The sequence below is a fragment of the Corythoichthys intestinalis genome, chromosome 20 (genome assembly GCF_030265065.1).
Source record: "Corythoichthys intestinalis isolate RoL2023-P3 chromosome 20, ASM3026506v1, whole genome shotgun sequence".
Classification (NCBI taxonomy): domain Eukaryota; kingdom Metazoa; phylum Chordata; class Actinopteri; order Syngnathiformes; family Syngnathidae; genus Corythoichthys; species Corythoichthys intestinalis.
Genome location: NC_080414.1, coordinates 33112197 through 33132591, shown reverse-complemented (window position 1 = coordinate 33132591; position 20395 = coordinate 33112197). Strand labels below are relative to the sequence as shown.

The following is a 20395-nucleotide window of genomic DNA, read 5'->3' as shown; positions in this document are numbered from 1 at the left end:
AATTACTATAATTTTTGGACTATAAGCCGCTACTTTTTTCCCTCATTTTGAATCATGTGGCTTATAGTCCAGTGCAGCCTAATTGTTGATTTATTTGGGTTACTAGGTAAGACTTTATTTGACAGCAGTGTCATAAGACCGTCATAATTATGACATGACACTGTCATGGGCATTAATGAATAATTGTCATGATGTCACTAACTCCGTTCATGTCCAGCTCAGATCTTTTACATTCATTCAAAAGGGAGATAATTTGCCGGATGACACAAAATGACATCTGTCATAATCATTCATCAATGCTCATGGCAGTGTCAAGTCATAATTATAATGGTCGTCGCTGTCAAATAAAGTGTTAGCAAATTCCATAACTAGCAATTAATAAAACAACTAGAAGAGTTACTGATGAAATAATTAGCACAGAACATGAATCTTGATTTGTTATATACATCTGTTATAACTGCAATGCATGCCAGGAGGCATGTTGGCCGACCACAGTGTTGACAGCAGATGGTAGCAGCGGTTTACTGTCTCCCCCAAGAGAACAGTGATGGCCAAATGAAGCTTATTGAACCAATGAAGCTTTGCAGCCAAATGCTTCAAAGCTTCATGGTGGTTCATTTGGTCTTATGACAGTCTTATGATTCCGCTGTCAAATGAAGCATTACCGGTTGATATCTTTTGATTTAAATATCCCATAAAACAGTGAGGACAGCTGAGGCTTATAGTCCAGTGGGGCTTATCTATGAACAAATGCCATTTTCGTGACAAATTTGGTGGTGGCGGCTTATAGTCAGGTGCGCGTGACAGTACGAAAATTACGGCATGTTTTTATTTTACACCCCCATCACACTACTGAGCTGTTTTTACAATTTAAATAAAGCCTATATAAAAGACACGTTAGGCACGCATCGGCAGTAGTCATAATTAAAAGAAACATAGCACTGCACAGGTCTAACGTTACATTAGTAAGGTACAGTAACGTTAATTATTTAATAGTGCTACGTTAACTGAATTTTACTTTGTCCCGAATATCGCTCCTCCGCGGTGTCTTTAGTGGAGCAGGCGCTAGGCGAGCAGGTCCCACGGTGGCGCTCGGCCTGGGTTTCGGGGGCAGTCATCGGTTGCAGAGTCCAGAAGGGGGTGCGGAAGTGTCGGCAAGGCCACAAGTACTGTAGGTTGTAGTGTTATGCAAGCACTGTCTTAAAGCTGATTTATGCTTCTGCGGCAGACCTACGCTGTCAAAGCAGACCCAATTTTACAACCCTGCGCCGTAGCCTGACGTACACATCCACATAATCCTGACTGCGCGTGACGTCAAAGCGTGGTGACATAACGCAAATGGACTAACTGGTCTGCTCAGACTGTTGTTTCTGGTTCTGCGCGAAATCGCCGACATTTACAAACATTTATGAGCTACACCTGATCACCGAAGAAGTCTGCAAGTATAACCACCTGTACAATGTTTCGTCAAGCCATTATAAAGATTGCCAAATGGCAAGCAATTTGTGAAAGGAGATTGTTGAAAATACGGGGCTGGAAGTCAGCGAATGCATTCAAATATGGAAGAACCTCAGAGACGAGATGTGTGTGTTCGGAACCGAATTGCCACACGAAGTGGTGTATATGAAGAATAAAGCACAGATTTGGTGTCAAAAGGGTTGTTTTGATGTTTAATTTTCAACAACAGTTTACACACTTGATACATCATCACTGATTCAGAGTGACTCAGTGCTTTTATGTTAATGTGTTTACCATTAAGGTTTCCAAGTTCCAACGTAGTTTGGAAAGTCCCATAGCCGCCAGAAGTCCGCTATGGCTTTCCACTGGCTGGTTGTAGGACACGGCAAAAAAATCAGACAAAACGCTGGACAACGCAGCTTGCTGGCTTCCACCCGATGCTAGAATTCGTAATGTGACTGACAGTCTCTGTGCGGCATCAACAGTCGGACAGACCACCTCTGCAACCGTCCTCTGCGTTGCCTGTGCCTCAACATTTGTATGATCAACATTTGTGGTTCAATGTTGATGAGCTTAAGATCCACATTCAAGTGTTCCATCTCTGTTGGCATTGTTGTGTAACCGGAAGAAAACTAGAGGAAGTCAACAAGAGTCCCCCAAAACTGTACAAACACAATGCCACACCCCTCTAATGGCTTGCCGGTAAATTACACAACAACGCATTCCCTTGCCACAGAACTATCGAATGCTCATTAACACCGTAGGGTGTACATTGTCGCTACGCCATCACCACAATGCAGAAGCATATAGTCTACACAGTGAATACATGAAACAGTGTTTGCCTTGGTCTCCAGCTTAAAATGCTCCCACACCTTTGACATTTTCTGCCTTTCCTTGGTGCATTTTTCTTCGCTTTCGTCAGCTTCTTCATTGTTATCTCTATAGCCAGGCATGGTTGAAATCAAATATATAAATATAATTTTCTTCAGGTATTTCAGCGCATCGCGCCTTATTAAAAGTAGTCCGGGCAAAACGTGATGCTTAGAGCTGGCAAAATTAAACGATTCCTCGAGGCGTATAAAATTCCTTGATCAGTTTTTAAACTCGAGTTATATGCGTAATCGTTTCAGCTCTAGTTCAGTGCATTGGGCGTCTTTTGATGGTTCCTACTTTCTGTCCGGTTTATTGCTTCCATTTATTAACATCTGTGTCTCCTTCAGGGCAACATTAATCACTCTTATTAAATTTGTTTTGACCACATCGCACACAGTTTTTTATGTGTTTGTAAACAATCATAACAACGTACTAACCACTTTGCGTAACCTATTTATATCAGACGGTTGAGCCGCTGACGTGAACAATTTCACCACATTCCATCTAGTATTGTGTGTCATCCGTGCTCTCCCTCATCTTAGTTTGGCCACGAATACAGTAAGGAGTTGACACCAAACTGTCAACCTGCAAGCCGTCATGCTCCTGCAGCCAGCCATGCGTGCACCTTCATTCACAGCCAAAATGTTTGTAATTGGTTTTTAATCCGCCAAACCTGTCCTGGATTTGAGCGCATGTGACCTCAAAAGCATATACATTGTGTCTTTGACTGTGTAGCGAGTGGAAATGAAGTGACTGATGAGAAGAGAACACATGGGGGCGGTGCGAGGGTCGTCTGTGGGGAAATGCCAGCCCTCATGTGGTTCTGTTTATTTTTAGCTCGCTTAGCAGTGTATGTTATCCATATCAGCTATTTCATTAATTTCCCTGTTTCTGAGAGAGTGCCTTCAATAAAAAAAATACAGCAGATCCTCACTTTTCTCCCTCCACTTTTCATATTCTAGCAACCACAATGCCATCCTTTTTCCACACAAGAGGGTATTGTCACGGAACACAATGTTTTTGTGTAGTGGGGGATGAACGCCTGCCATTGTTGCACAGCATTCCTTCAATCCAAGGTTTTACTTGATATAAAATGAGTAATTCCATTGCGTAACAGCATTAGCAGTATTTAAATGCAGCTTGTCATGGGAAAGGAGAAGTAAGGGCGGGGACTGTATGAAGGCAGATCATTGTACAGGAGGAAATCCTCACTTTAACTGATGATGGAGATAATCCTCATTTGCTGGTGTCACTGAGAGCAATTGCCTCAGATTAAGGATTAAATTGGATCAAATATCATATGGATGTTCACTTAACAAAGGTTTATACGCAAATGATATTTTATCACAAGGTAAATTGGGCTATATTATGAAATTAATGAGCTTAGCCCTTGACCTAAATTTGATTTAATTTATCACTGATACCAATCACTGATTTCTGAGTTTCATAAATTCCGCTTTTATGATACTAGATACAGGATTTAAAAGACCTGTGTCTAATCACGAGCAAATTTAGAATATTCATAGCACAGCCTTAAGTTTTATGAATCTGTTCAGCGCATTCATATTTCTGGTAAAAGTCCCAGTCTCAGTGTATTTACAACCTCAAGCAATAGCCCAACTCTCATAAACAGCCGTAAATGGAGGTTGACACGCTTCTAATTAGCGTATTTACATACTCTGCTCTTGATATCCTTTCAGTCTTTATTATTGTAATATATATATATATATATTTTATATCAAGTGCATCCTAGCAGAAATAATCTTCCATTTTTCTTCTGTTATTTGTGGAGGCGTTCTGACATCGTGGCTCACTGTTCGCAAATTACATGAGGCACAAAAGAGTTTGGGGTATTTGACGTCAGATTCGTCCCAAAATGTCAGCCCTGTCGTTGTCTGTGTTTAAACATTATTTTCTCTGGTATCATAGTTGTAAGAAATTAGTGATTTGCATATTAAGGGTCTTTGAACAACCATCTTAACCATGTAGGTCATTTATTATTAAAGGATAACTATTGCTTCAACATTTTCAATTAAGGATACAGTTTGAGCAACTGCTACATTGAACTAAATGTTGAGGTGGCTCAGAAACATTTTGTTAATTACCGTATTTTCCGTACTCTAAGGCACATCAGAGTATAAGACGCACCTTCAATGAAGGGCTTATTTTAAAACTGTCTTTATATAAAGGGCACACCACATCAGTGTGTGTGTTTCGTCTAGATGATAACGCCTAAGAACGTGTCTTCGTAGACTAACACAAAACGAGACGAATGCCAATTTTCGTCTGACGAGATTAAAATGTGACATTTAAGTTACATGTTCACAATGTGTAACATTTTTATGTGTTGTTAGCCTGCATCATAGTAGTGTCTGGTTGTATCACTCATGTTATGTGACGTGCTGTGCCCCAGAACTCGCCAGAGCCCTCTGCAGGCTTGCTTGTTTTGAAACACACACAGTAAGATTTGTTTTCTTATCTTGGCAAGCGAGAATATTCAATGTTGCTTTAGCCTTGAAAGATCTGTGCTGAGGGATCGTCACACACTAATTGTAATTCGTAGCATTAGCATAGCATTCACATTTGCCTTAGCATTGGGCTAATGCTAACGGAAAGCGTCCTTAAACTCTTGGACGTTTTGTTACATACATTTCGTGGCGTCCAGGTGGGCATAATTAATTGAAAATAATGTGCTGTTTTCCTTCTGTGTGTATTATCACCAAGCTGGCGTTGTTCTTGTAGACGCTAAAATATTTGCTTGTCTGTCAATATTCATTTGAAATTGTTGGAAACCTTTATTTATTTATTTATCTATTTTTGGACTGAAACTTTTCAATTTTACAGACGAAAACAGTTTGAGTAAAAGTAGACTAAAACTAGACAGAGACAAACACATTTTGAAATGACTAAAAGTATTGTGGTCAAAAAGACTCAAAGGCTAAAATGAAAATTAAAAGGGCCAAAAACAACTAAAATATAACCAAGACTAATAAGTATTATCGTCCAAAAGACTAAGACGAAAATTAAAGATGCCAAAAACAACACCGCACCGCATTATAAGGCACAGTAGTAGTAGGGGTTGGGGTTGCGTTATGTATCCACTAGATGAAGCTGCGCTAAAGTAAATATCATGCCATGCCAATATTGATCTATTTTAAAATGTGTTCGTCTTCGTCTAGTTTTAGTCAACGAAAACTCAGACAATTTCATCTGGTTTTAGTCGACAATTCTCAAAATGTTTTGTCTATACACTTCAAAACTTTTAGTCCATGAATAAATAAATAAGTAAAAGGTTTCCAACAATTTCGACTGAACATGACAGACAGTTATGCATAACTGTAGAGTCTACAAGGACATCAACATTTTCATGATGATAATACACACTCATCAGGAAAACAGCACATTATTTGCAATTAATTAACCTCACCTGGACGCCACGAACTGTATGTAAAATGTTTTCCAAGAGTTTAAGAAGACACTGAGTCACCGCGCTAAATGCTAATGCTAACGCGAATACTATGCTAGTGCGAACGCTTTGCTAACGCGACAAGTTAGTTTAATGTGTGATGATCACTCAAAACAGACCTTTAAAGGCTAAAGCAACATGGCATAACATGTGTGTGTGGGGTGGGGTTGGGTGTGTGGGGGCAGCACGTCACATGAGTGACACTGCTAAATGGATTCTAACTACACATTAATTTTTCGTTGACGAATATTTTCGTTATCGTCATCGTTGACGAAAACAACACTGATTGAAACCTTAAAGTGCCTGTGACACGAAAAAGCATGTTTATTTCATAATACACGCTGTATTTTCTCTCCGCCGGGCGGCTTGCTGATCGGCGAAGACAATCGACAACCCAGTCGTCATTTCAAATGTTCCAGGCTAGTTATGTGTGATTTTCCGCTTCGAAGACTTTGAAACATCACTCGGTTCGGGTTAGCATGTCGGCTAGCTGTCACGCCTCTCGGTTTGTTTACATTCTCCGAAGCCAGGGAAGGGAAATGACATAAGCCCGATTTAGGTGTCATAAAATATCGTTCGGGAGGTGCGACAGTAAAGGTGAAGTCGACAGTTTTGACCATTATGGAGTAATTTTGCCATGTCCTCCTGAATAAGTGCATTTTTATTATTTCATATTCCTTTTAGCACAAGACTGTTATTTGTCATGACCATGCCATTTATTAGCAATTGGGGTAAAATACTTGGATAAAAAGAATATCCTGTAAAAATATTGGAGTAGAGAGACTGAAACAATGACATTTTGCAGCTCTCTTCGTCACGTTTTCCTCGTTGTGAATAATTCCCCCTCGACGGGCTGACTGGTCCTTCTCAAGCCATTTATTTAGCTATTGGGTAAAAATACTTGGATAAAAAGAATATCCTGTAAAAATATTGGAGTAGAGAGACTGAAACAATGACATTTTGCGGCTCTCTTTGTCGCGTTTTCCTCGTTCTGAATAATTCCCCCTCAATGGGCTGAATAGTAAAACCGATGAGCCCATTCTCCCGCTGACGTCATCCACCTGTTGAGGACACTAGAGCCCTATAATGGTAGGCGTGGCTAACCGGCAGATTAAAAGACTAATTTCTCGTCATCTGCAATTTGCTAAATTGTTGTATATAGTCGAATCGTCTCAAAATATGATTCTAATTCACATAAAAATGCTATTTAAGATGTTTTTTCTCCTGTCGTATGCTCTTTCAAACATGCCAATAAAGAAACCATGTTGGAATTGTCACTTTTTAAATACGACATTTTTTAAATGACGACATCCTGTACGAATGCATTCTTGAAATCTGCTGTTGAGATTCTTCATTGATTGCTAATCTGAGCTGAATACCGTAAATTTCATTCTGATTTCACCATGGTTACTAAAATGGCACATTGTTTACTTGCTCATGGTCGCGTAGTGCTGCCACTTGCTCATGTCTGCCAATACGCACCCCCAAATTTTTTTTTCAGTGGTCAACAGCAGATTTCAAGAATGCATGAGGACACCATTTAAAGGGCATACTTTTTAAGTGAAAATTCCATAATTATTTCCTAAATGGCATGTTTTAAAGTTCCAATTACTGTGAAATAAATATTTTCTTCCATTTATTTTATAGGTTTCATTAGACTGTTAAAAACTTGTTTTTGGGTCACACTGTTGTTGTCATTGTAGTAGCATTGTGCATCCACTAGATGGAGCTATGCTAAAGGGAATGTCATGTCACTATTAACCAATATTGATCCATATAGTGCTGCAACGATTAATCACTTAAATCAAGTAATTTGCTTGGAAAAAAGCTTCAAATCAAACTGTGGTGCTTCAGGGATTTGTTTAATTAGAGTGACGTTGTAATGGTTTAATTTAGTTTTGTTGATTTGGGTGGATACACTGCCCTCTAGTGTCACCAGTGAATATGCCATAACACGTCTACATGGCTGAATCCAGCTGCTCCCTGTTAAGACCAACATAAGGTGTTTTTTGTTTGAGCTAATGTTTGTTTATGCATTCGTTCTTTAATTTAGAAGAATATTTAGCAGTTTTTTTATGGGAATGTGTGTTCGAATGACTTAAGAGCATGGCTTAAAAAAAAGGTAGCCTTTTATAGCATTTAAGTGAGCGGACTTTTGCTAAGCAAGTTAGCCAGTTGTTAGCTAGTTGTTCTTTTATTGTGCTTAGCTCCTCATTTATTTTATTTTTTTCTATATCGTTTGAAGCCTAGCTCAGGTATTTCATTTTTAAATACATTTATTGCTTTTGTGACATGAAAGTGCAATTCTGATTTGTTTGAAGAAACACTCAGGAATTTTATTTTGTATTGGCATTTACCGTAATTTTCACACTATAAAGCGCACCTGACCGCCCACTAAATTTGATACGATGAAGGCATTTATTCATAGATAAGCCACACTGGGTTATAAGCTGCAGCTGTCCTCACTGTATTATGGGATATTTACACCTAAGATATGAACCGATAACACTTTATTCGACAGCGGCATCATAAGACTGTCATAAGACTAAATGAACCACCATGAAGCCTTGACCCGATTGACTGCAAAGCTTCATTGCTTCAACAAGCTTCATTTGGCCATCAATGCTCCCTTGGGGAAGACAGTCAACTTTTGCTGCCACCTGCTGTCAACACTGTTGTCGTCCAACATGCCTCCTAGCATGCATTGTAGCGCTACAGATGTAAATAACAATCAAAATTCATGTTCTGTGATCTTTTCTTTAGTTACTAATTATGTATTTGATCACGCTCTATTTGACAGTGAGGCCATAAAACTGTCATGACACCATCATAATTATGACTTGACACTGCCATGAGCATTAATGAATGCTTATGACAGATGTCATTTTGTGTCAACATTTTGAGGCAACAGTGTTGACAGCTCTTAAGATGTTGCTGCTAAATAAAGTTTTGCCTATTAACCCAAAGAAATCAACAAAAAAGCGGCACTAGACTGTAAGCCGCAGGATTCAAAATGAGGGGAAAAAAGTAGCATTTTATAGTCCAAAATTTACGGTAATGCTCTTTTGAAAGTGTAATCTTAGCAAACCAAAATAAATTTTATTGCAAGCATAAACATTTGTTTGTTATACATATCATAATACCTATTCTGCAACACATTCACTGTTCGTAATTTGATTAATCGGTTACCTAAATAATCGATAGCTGCTGCCCTAGATTCATATATAAGGCACATTCGATTATGAGGCGCATTATCGGCTTTTGAGAAAATGGAAGGCTTTTAGGTGCGCCTTATACTGCGGAAACATGCAGATATAAAAACAGTCATAGCTTCAGTACTTTTTGATAATTTGTTGGACGGAATTTTATTTTATAGTCCTCTGTGAATCATGATCGTCAAATACAAATAAGGTTGAGCCAAACAAATAAGCCGGATGAAATCATTTTTGTCATTGTCTTGACATTGTTCACTAATGAATATCAAGCAAACTTTCAGCTCGACTCTCCTTGAGGAGATTACGCCAATAGAAGGAGTGAAACTTAACTAAAGTATTAACTGGGTAAGAGCCAAGAGTCAAGCCGCCAAAGCTAACAGGTTTAAGGTTTTAAATGAAAAAGATAATCTTATTAAGGAGTCATACATATAAAGAGCGGCATTTCACGGTTTCGGATCCTGTTAATAACCTCATAGGCTCTGCTAAGGTTCAGGTAGCCAAGAAGGAACAAGAACATACAGTGAGGGGAGTGATGCTGCCCCCTGAGTCAAGGCTCTTTCCTTGTAAATGTGTTTTTTTCCATGGGAGGAGATTTGTGGCAAAACAAATGTTAAGATGGAAAACAAATGTGAAGCTTTTATAGATGAATTACATTTTGGCCAGGCTGTGTCATCCGTCTGTTAGTCAAGCTGAAAACGACTGATTTGGCTCTGCCATCCGAACGATCAAAGTGCGATTGGCTTTTAAGGTGCCTGAACAACATTTGATTCTCACAACGAGTCTCTTGCTGCTGTGCCTGAATTCAATTTCTTATTATAGAAAAGCCACATTGTTGGCAGTCTGCTTCACTGGAGAGTACCGAGTCAATGGGCTGGAGCATCTGTCCTGTTGACGAGGAAGTATGACTTCATCAAGTACATTACATCATTAGCAGATGTAACCTCAGTTGGACTCTTCATCCGATTTTGACAGTCATATACTGTCAGTAGGGATGTACCGAAAGCAAAATTCTTGGCCGAAACCATAAACAGAATATTGGAAACATGAATAATACATAATAAAATTTAATTTTATTTAGCTGTTTTTGACACATAGTTTTCGGCGCCGAATTTTCAGTTACATCTTTCATAGTCAGACATTATGGAAATCAATTACAAGTGCATTTTGTGTGTGTAAAAGTTATTTTATTACAGACCCAAATGTCTGGTCATTAGCATTGTCATCTTTGTTCCCACAAGTATCATTCAAGTAAACTGTTAGTTAATTTATATACATATTTTTCTGTCCTATTTAAATGATCTTTGCATGAATATTGCTGGTCATTTTATATATAAACTGACTGTATTGTATGATATACTGTTAGAGTGTGCCATCTTTGGCACCCCTTGATTCGATTCAATTACAATTCAGGGTGCTACGATTCAATTATTGAACGATGATCGTGGTGTTGATGATGATCACGATTATCGATGCATCATACATTACTGATTAATAAAGTTTAAAGGCAGTACTTATTTCTCAACATGCCTATTCAACACACAGCTGACCTTGAGAAGCTCTTTTTCACAAGAAGGTAAAAAAACATCAACTGTTTCATAGGCAGTACTTATTTCTCTCAACAATACAATACAATTTACACTGGTGGAGTGAATTCCATATTTTCTGGAAACAAACAAAGTGTCTTTAAGAATAAGACTTCTTTTTAACCATTGTACTTTGTTTTCACAGATTTCTGTACTCTTTCACATGTTTGTAGTGTTACCGCTGTACTTAATCCTGGTTGTACACGTTCTGCACCTGGAGTAACTTTTGTACACCACCAAACAATGCACAAATTGACATGGAAATACATGTTAGCGAAGTTGCTAATTAGCATAGCGCTCGGCGCTAACTAATAGCATCTCAAAAACAACAACAATAAAAGCTAAACAGCACAAGAGGGTTTGTGAACTCACCTCTGATAGACGGACACGGGATGTAGCAAAACACTAGGGACTTTTTTTCCAATTAACACGGCTTGAACCTACTGTTGGACAACTGAAAGACAAGGCGCAACGAACTATCTCTCTTCCCCTTTTGCACTAAAAAATAACTTGCGCACAAAAGAGGACCCAAAGTGCGACCGCCAAACTCACCTCTGATAGACGGACACGGGACGTAGCAAAACACTAGGGACTTTTTTCCAATTAACACGGCTTGAACCTACTGTTGGACAACTGAAAGACAAGGCGCAACTAACTATCTCTCTTCCCCTCTCGCTCTAAAAAATAACTTGCGCACAAAAGAGGACCCAAAGTGTGACAGCCGGGTCCCTGCCCGTCTCATACACAAATTTATTTTCAAGTCTTTAAAAAAGGAGTGAATCTCTCGCTCAGTATCTTCAGCTGCAGCCATCGTTGTGCGTGCGTCCATTAAAGGTGTCTGGGCGGCAGACGTGTCTTGAATTTCGTTCTGCTACTAGCGGTTGTAATAAAGTTATAGGTAAAGCCATCGTATTCTAAAGTTTATGAATTGTAATTGAATCGTCATGTTTCAAATCTCAATGCATTTAATAATCAATATTTTGGTACATCACTGGTACGATGTACAGTATGATATTTGTTTTTCAGGGCATCATATCAAAATGCATTTTTGTCACAAACACATTACTTAAGTAAGGCTGCTACAACTAATCAATTAAAACAATTAAAATTGATTAATAAATTAGTTGCCAACAAATTTGGTAATCGATTTTTGCTGGCAGCTTCGAACAGTCCAGTTTGAGTCCTTGTTTGTGTGTAATGTGAGGCTGTGCACACGCCAGTGATTAGAGCAAGAGAGAAAGAGTTCACTGCTACACTTAGGTTGGGTTGCTGAATCAATAATATTACGAAGTGTCGAGAGTAAGATTGTCTTTTGTGTTGTTAGATCCAGTGTGCCTCAGTCAGATGTGAGTAAATACAGCCAATTTTATTGTTTGTATTCTTTGTTAATGAGATGTTACTACTTAACACGGGGCTGTAAGATAGTTAGCGATTATGCTAATCAGTGTCTTAAATGTCTTTTTGTATTGTGTTTTGGAGAAGCATATTAGCACTTGAGTTATTGTTTGATAATAAAGTTGTCTCATTTTATTTTATAAAGAAACCTTAAATATAAACCCATTTATATGCCAGTTTAGAGTCTCCTTTCAACACAAACTTCCATTCAAACTGTAAATTGTCATACAAGAGAGTGTGGTTAGAAATTGGATTTGGATTGTATTTATGAACCAGACGCCCAATCCATTTTGACTGAGAGGGGGTGAATGAAGAAATGTAACTGCCACACGAAAGAGAGCCAAGTGCAGTAGTGCACGCACTCCATCACACGAAAATTGAGGTTATATGGTTTAACCTTCATAAATTTCAACATTTATTTATTTCACTTTTTATTTATTTCATTCTTGCACTCTTGTTCCCCCTGTCGCATGAAATAATTTTATCTTTCATTTGGCTCATCAAACTTTGAGTTGAGATAAATAAATAAATAATGAAATAAATAAATAAAAATTGAAATAAATATATACATGTTGAAATAATTCAATAAAAGTTGAAATAAATAAAAAGTAAAAAAAACTTATATTCATATAAAATATAGATTGAAATAAATATCAACTGAAATAAATAAATGAAAAGTGAAAAAAATAAAAATTGAAATAAATAAGCATAAATTGAACTAAATACATAATTTTTGAAACAAATAAATGTTGAAAGATTGAAATAAATAAATATTGAAATAGAAGCATTTTAATGACACATTTAATAATTTATTTGATTGTGTTTTTTATTTATTTATTTTTATTATTTTTTTTGCGCTTCTAGTCCTCCATAAGGAACACCATACCAACATACAGTATATTCAAGCATGGTGGTAGCAGCAGCATCCTTTGTAGCAGGTAGAACTCGATACAGAGAATTATAAAGTGAACTTTATTAGGAAAAAAATCTTTTGGTCAAAAGAAAAAAAAAAAGAACAAAAATCATTTTTTGGGAGCGAAAATTGTAGTTGAAAATGACCAAAAATGAATACATACTGTATAAACAAGTGGCACCCTCCCAAAGAAATGAAAGCGCAAATGCCTGGAGAGGGCAGTGAAATGCAATAGTCTCCTGGAAAAACAGAGTGGGTTGGCAAGTAGAATATGCTCCTCACATATTTGCATGTTATCTTGGGATTGCTGTGAAGTTGCAACCAGCATTACAGTCCTAAGTTAATTTCTTTCTTGCACATTTCAGCTTGGTGACTGCGTTTCTCGGAACTTGCTTGTAATTTCATTGGGAATTCCAGCTTTTAGTTTTAAAATATGCTGCTTATCCTTTCAGATGAAGGAAATACTTTTGAGATGCAAAAGAGATCCCGAGAGTGAAAAAAAGGATGTGAGCAGAAAGGAATACGATTCATCATTTGTAGTTGTGAAGTACTGAAGCACTAGTTTCATCCATGACATTTACCATCCTGCAGTTTGGTGACAATGGTGGCCATTTGAATGAATCTTCCTTAAGTAGCGTTCTGACAGTTTTGATGCTGATGTAAGATGGATAAGAGAAGGGAGAGAAAGACTAATAGTAAGCAGTAGTACTGGAATGATTAATCGATTAACTGGAGTAATTCGATTAGAAAAAAGCTTTGAATCAAACTTTGAAAGACCGGCCCACATCATGGATGGTGTTGAAAGCCATCCAGCCAGCAACACAGAGAGGTCCACTACTAATATTCACTAACTTTGGCCAGAACTTATTCAGAATTGTGGATTTGCAGTTGCACAAAAATGACTAGTGTAACCTGATCAAAGTATGCATGCATGACTTCTAATTCAAAATTTTCTACATTTTAATTCAGGGAAAATGTATAGTTTTGAGAATGTGGATAGTCAGAAAGGTCCACTACTAATATTCATCAATCTTAGCCAAAACTTATTGAAAATTGTGGATTTAAAGTACCACAAAAATGAGAACTGTGACCTGTAACCAGATCAAAGTACACACGTAGGACTTTTAATTCAAATTTGCTATAAATTTGTTCAGTAAAAATGCATAGTTCTGAGTCTCAGAGTAGTCAGAGAGGTCCACCTCTAGTATTCACCATCCTTGTCCAGAACCTATTCAGAATTGTGAATTTACAGTACCGTAAAAATGAGAACTGTTACCTGATCAAAGCATACATGTAGGACTTTTCATTTTTCTGAATATAGGTATAGTAAAAATGCATCATTTTGAGTATGGGAGTAGTCAGAGAGGTCCACTGCTAATATTTACCAACCTTAGCCTGTACTTCAGATTTGTCGATTTACAGTGCCACAAAAATGAGAACTGTAACCTACCATCTACTAAAACGACAAGTTGCTCAGGGGATTCGCATAATATTGTATTGACGTTACCAATGTTGTCACTAACACATGACTGTAATCAGATTACTTTCTTTCAGTAACGAGCAATCTAACGCGTATATTTTTCCAAACCAGTAATCTGATTAAATTTAGTTTCCTTAGTGTCTGTGAGTCACTATTTTGAGATTGCCTCATAATGTATGTAGGATGAAGAAGACTGTTGTCATGTGCGAAGAGCATTTTGAATAGAAAATGTTGCTCTTGAGTTTGGGAGTGACATCATATGTCACGTTTTTTCAGCGGAAGACAAAAAAAAAAGGGTCACATGTATTACCATGCCGTGTGAGTGCTGAGAGAGTGCGGCCATAACTACAAAGCCTAGCTACCTCGTCAGGACGCGAACAATGAAAGAGGCAGGAGAGATACCACAAACGGCTGCATTTGCTCACTGGAAATACAGCCATTACTTCACATTTCTGTCCAGTAAAGATGACAAAAATATGTTGTTTACCCTGAAACAAAAGTCAAAAGTTTGTCTCATCATTTGTGCATTTTCACTACTACTTTTTGAGACAGTCCTGTGTATATATACAGGACTGTCTCAGGAAATTAGAATATTGTGTATTCTAATTTCCTGAGACAGTCCAGTATTTACATTATAAATTCTCACTAAAGATTTCTAAACTATGAATGAACATATGGAATTATGTACTTGAAATGAAGTGAAATAACTGAAAACAGGTTTTATGATGTACTTTATTTTCTACTTTCTTCAAAGTATCCACCTTTTGCACTTTTTTGCACTCTTTTGGCACTCTCTCAATGAGCTTCAAGATGCAGAGACCTGAAAAGGTTTTCACTTCACAAGTATGCCTTATCAGGGTTAATAAGTGGAATTTGTTGCCTTTTCAATGAGGTTGGGACCATCATTCTTGAAGTTCCGCTCTGAGACCCCCAATTTGTCCAAATTTCAAAGTTGTCCAATATGCATGTGTGATACATCATTGGAAAGCTTAAAATCTCAATTTTCTGGGGGAAGAAACATTTCGAACTGGAGGGCATTTTAAAAAAAAGGAAACAGCAAAACCCTATCTGGAGGTCAGAGCACACGAGAGCAGAATTACAGACGCCATGACTTTAACGAGATATTATTGCTTACTTACCTTGTTTCGATCCAAAAACTCCATGTAGCATGTATGAGTGTCAAGACACAGCTGTGAATAGCCACAGTTGTATTTTTTGGGGATTTTATTGGTGAAACACGGTAATATAACAAGGCTCGCGATGCAGAAATCGCAGACATCAAGGAGCGGTGGAGATTTTCTTTTTCATATATTTACCCTTTTAAATGTTTTTTTTGCAATTTTTCTTTGTTTGGATCGATTATTTATCATCCAACACATTGGAGAAAATGCGACAGTAACAAAAAAAAAAAATACAATTAAGCAATAGTTATGAGGTAGATATCCATTACATTTTTACAGACACCATTTTTTTCATTGTTAAAATGAAAGTTTAAAACACGCGAGTGAATAATTTTTTAAAGTTGTTTTTTTTAAAATGAAATATTAGATATAAATTAATGATTCTAAGCTAAAAATGATATTTTGAATAATCAATATAATTAATTACCTTCGTTTTATGGCTGGGTTGAAACAAAAGCGGTTGTCTGTAAATGGGGGTTTTCAGGGTAAAACGGGCAAATTAAAAAAAGTTTGGAGGCTTAATGCGCTATGATTCTGCTATGGCAGAAAATAGACATATTGTTCGATCAAACACAACAGTTGTTTTGGCTTAAAATACAGCAGTTTCTTTTAAAGAGGAGCGCAAGAGCAGAAACTGCTTTTTCAGTCTTGTGTTTTCCGCCAAATACATCTTGACACTGTTTGTGTTCAATCCTCGGTTCAAGCTCAGTTGTTGTTGAGAGGCTTAGGTTTAAAGAAATTCAAAATTTCTATTTTGCCTGCTCAGGCGTAGTTTTGGCTAAGCAAATTCAAGAAAAGTCTGTAAAGATCTAGTCACATGTTCTGTTGGAAAAAATATTTTGGACTATGAAATACTATGAAGGATTCCTGTTCATTTCTTTTTGTTTTTCTAGTTTTATTTTTTATTGTTTTACAACTTTTATAGACAGCATTTTAACGGATTTTTTTACAGTAGGTGTTGAGGCAGCAAAGCAGAAAAATTCGTAAAAAGTAACCATAAATTACTTTTAAAGTAATATAGTTACTTTGATAATAAAGTAATCAGTAATGTAACTAGTTAATTTTTTGAGGCGTAATCAGTAATTAAATAAGTTTTTCAAGTAATCTGTGACAACACTGAACATGACAGTGCATGTAACGCACAAGTGAATGGAGCGGTTCTAAAATTAGGCAACTTCTTTATATAATTTTTTAAATGATGACAATGGTGGCCTTGTATATTTTAGAGTGTTGAGAGTTTTTTTAAGAGTTGGGAACAACGCGAGCACTCGTAAGTCAACTGCCTTGCCACTCTCTGCATTTACCATAATGCTTGGATTATGTGGGTGCGATAATTTTAGGGTCTATTAATTTGACCATGGCCCCACTGGGAAATCCCCGGTATCCCCGTATGCCAGTCCGCTCTTGACTACTACTGCTACTACTACCATGCACCTTATACTGTATAGCAGTGCGCCCTATATATGAAAAGTTTTGAAATAGGCCGTTCATTAAAAGTGCGCTAGATACGCAGATGCGCCTTATAGTGCGGAAAATACGGTAGTACCTTTATCACTTATCCTGCCATGTTATTTTTATGAGCAATTGCTGTTGTCTGACAAATGTTGTGCATGAGACGCTGGCTCTGACGTCAACACACATTATCTGATTGGTTTCTGTGTCAAAGGCCACTGTTGTGGCAACATCCCACTTTACTGTGTTTTTTTCACTCCTGTATCCTGCTCTGATGCAATTTTACATGATCTGTGTAACTTGTAAGAGCTTTCTTTCTCTTGTCCAGTTAACTGATACAGGATCTCTCCCTTTTCTCTACCCAGTGATGGCCTTGGCTGTACAGCTGTGCCGGTTATCCTGCCGCTGCACATAGGGAAGAAGCAAAGACGCCTTGACAAACGACCTACCTTTCTCTCTCCCCCAAAAAAGTGAAAAACATAGAGAGGGGGGAAAAGAGGAAACACACCAGCATAAACAAATGCGAACATGTACAGCGTGGAGGATCTCCTCATTTCTCATGGATACAAGCTACCCAAGCATACCACCGCCTCGGCAACCCCGACCCCAACTCCTGCATCGACATCCCGGCCGGCGTCTTCCTCTTCACCTCCATCTTACAGCAAACACCATGAGAGTTTGGGGAGCAGGCCAAACAGCAGAACACTGAACGGGTACGAACGAGGGTCGAGAGCAGCATACGGAAATAAATGTGGAAGCAGGCACCCCCAGGTGTACGTGACTGGAACTAGCTGTCTCAATAACAACGTTGAACCCAGCAACAGGAGCCAATCCAGGCAGGAGGGGGAAATCCAGAGTCAAATTGAAACTCCTTCCTTCGGAGAGTCATTGACCTCAGACAGCGGGTAAGATTAAATTATGTGTTGTGACATCAATACTGTAATTTGCTGACCAATCATCATACCACCTAGTGTCCTAATTATCATTGTGGACTATTTATTGAATAATGAAATTATATTCTTTGCGCTGGTGCTTTGACGAAATAGCTGACATTGTCTAACATTAAATAGTGAATCAATATTTTTTTGTCCTTGAAATTTGCATCCCATTTATTGTACCATCTGTCACAAACAGCATCTCCCCTTCTATTTGCATTCCTCTTGCATCTTTCCACCATTTTATTTTCTACTTTTCACAACGCAATAGTGGTTATGACAATGTGCGCTGGAATCCTAATAGGCCACATTGGACCTTAAAGTCATAATCAAAACAGCTCAGGGACAAGCCTCCATGCCCCATTTAAGCATGCCAAGTGTTACACACACAGATGTCATCTTTACTCAGCCCTCCATATATGGCCAACGGTTTTTCACCAAAACGCCAGATTTATACTTAATTATAGCCTACTCGCACATCAATAAAACAGAATGTATATAGGGTTTAATAAATAATGTATATGGAGGATGGGCTATATTTAGCTTTGTCTGGTGTTATGCAATTGAAGCCCTCATGGGTAGGCACTGTTAGATTGTATGATAGGTCTACAGATCATGCTTGGTCATAATTTTTTTTAAAAGGGCCGTTTCATTTGCCTATTTGGTTCACAATTTTTTCATATCATACATTGGTATGAAAAAGTATCGGAACCTTTCGGAATTTCTCCCATTTCTGCATAAAATCACCATCAAATGTGATCTGATCATTGTCAAAATCACACAGATGAAAAAACTCTCTGCTTTGACTAAAACCACCCAAACATTTATAGGTTTCCATATTTTAATGAGGATAGTATGCAAGCAATGACAGAAGGGGGAAAATGAGTAAGTGAACCCTCTTCCTAAGGAGAGGAGCAATTGAAACCAATTTTTAACAAGCAATTTAAGTCAGGTGCCACTATAAAACACACACCTGGTAAGAATTGTTGATTATGTCTTGATTATTATACTGTACTATAACATATTACACAACCACATGAAGCCAAAGGGGGGAAAAAAATTGAATTCCAGCAAAAAAAAAAAAAAAAAAAATCTACAGAAATTAAGCATTATTCGTCCAAAAAGCATAAGTGCCCTCTAGTGGAGAAAACATATTTCCTATTATGAAACTCAAAGGATCATACAGTGGTATGAAAAAGTATCTGAACCTTTTGGAATTTCTCGCATTTCTTCAGAAAATCACCATCAAATGTGATCTGATCTTTGTCAAAATCACACAGATGAAAAACAGTGTCTGCTTTAACTAAAACCACCCAAACATTTGTAGGTTTTCATATTTTAATGAGGATAGTATGCAAACAATAACAAAAGGGGGGGGGGAAAGGTAAGTGAACCTTCACATTTAATATTTTGTGACACCCCCCCCCCCTTTGGTGACAATAACTTCAACCGGACGCTTGGGACAAGATCAGTCTGGCACATCGATAAGGACTAATCTTGTCTGCTGTAGTTCAGTCAGTAACCATTCTGAAGTTGATTTACTATTGTGTTTTGGATCATGGTCTTGTTGCAGCATCCATCCTCTTTTTATCTTCAACTGTTTTTCTGCAAAACATCCTAATAAACTTTTGAATTTATTCTTCCATTAATGATTGCAAGTTGTCCAGGCTCTGAGGTAGCAATACACCCCCAAATCATGATGCTCCCTCCACCATGTTTCACGGTGGAGATGAGGTCTTGATGTTGGTGAGCAATTCAATTTTTCCTCCACACATGACGTTGTGTGTTACTCCCAAACAATTCAACTTTGGTTTCATCAGTCCACAAAATATTTTGCCAAAACTTCTGTGGCGTGTCCAAGTGTCTTTTTGCGAACAATAAACGAGCAGTAATGTTTTTTTTAGACAGCAGTGGCTTCCTCCGTGGAGTCCTCCCATGTGAACACCATTCTTGGCCATAGTTTTATATATTGTTGGTGTGTGCACAGAGATATTGGACTGTGCCCGTGATTTCTGTAAGTCTGTAGCAGACACACTAGGGTTTTTTACCCCTCTGAGTATTTTGCGCTGAACTCTTTGCGTCATTTTTGGTGGACGGCCACTCCTTGGGAGAGAAGCAACAGTGCCAAACTCTCTCCATTTTTAGACAACTTCTCTGACTGTCAATTGATGAACATCCAGATTTTTAGAGATGGTTATATATCCTTTCCCAGCTTTATACAAATCAACAATACTTGATCACATGTCTTCAGACAGCCCTTTTGACTGAGCCATCATGCACATCAGACAATGCTTCTTATCAAGACAATTCTTACCAGGTGTGTGTTTTATAGTGGGCAGGGCAGCTCTAAACCACTAATCAGTGATTGGGCACACATCTGACTTAAATTGTTTGGTAAAAATTGGTTTCGATTGCTATTTTATGTCTCCTTAGGCAAAGGGTTC

General features: G+C 37.9%; 1 protein-coding gene across 1 annotated transcript in view; it reads left to right on the top strand.

Moving 5' to 3' along the window:
- Window positions 1-20395, top strand: part of jcada (junctional cadherin 5 associated a) — a 79810-nt gene that overhangs the window by 29796 nt on the left and 29619 nt on the right. The window contains exon 2 of the mRNA XM_057824287.1: window positions 17382-17921. Within this exon, the coding sequence (XP_057680270.1) occupies window positions 17545-17921 (377 nt within the window). The 5' untranslated portion in view covers window positions 17382-17544. The remainder of the gene's footprint in view (window positions 1-17381; window positions 17922-20395) is intronic.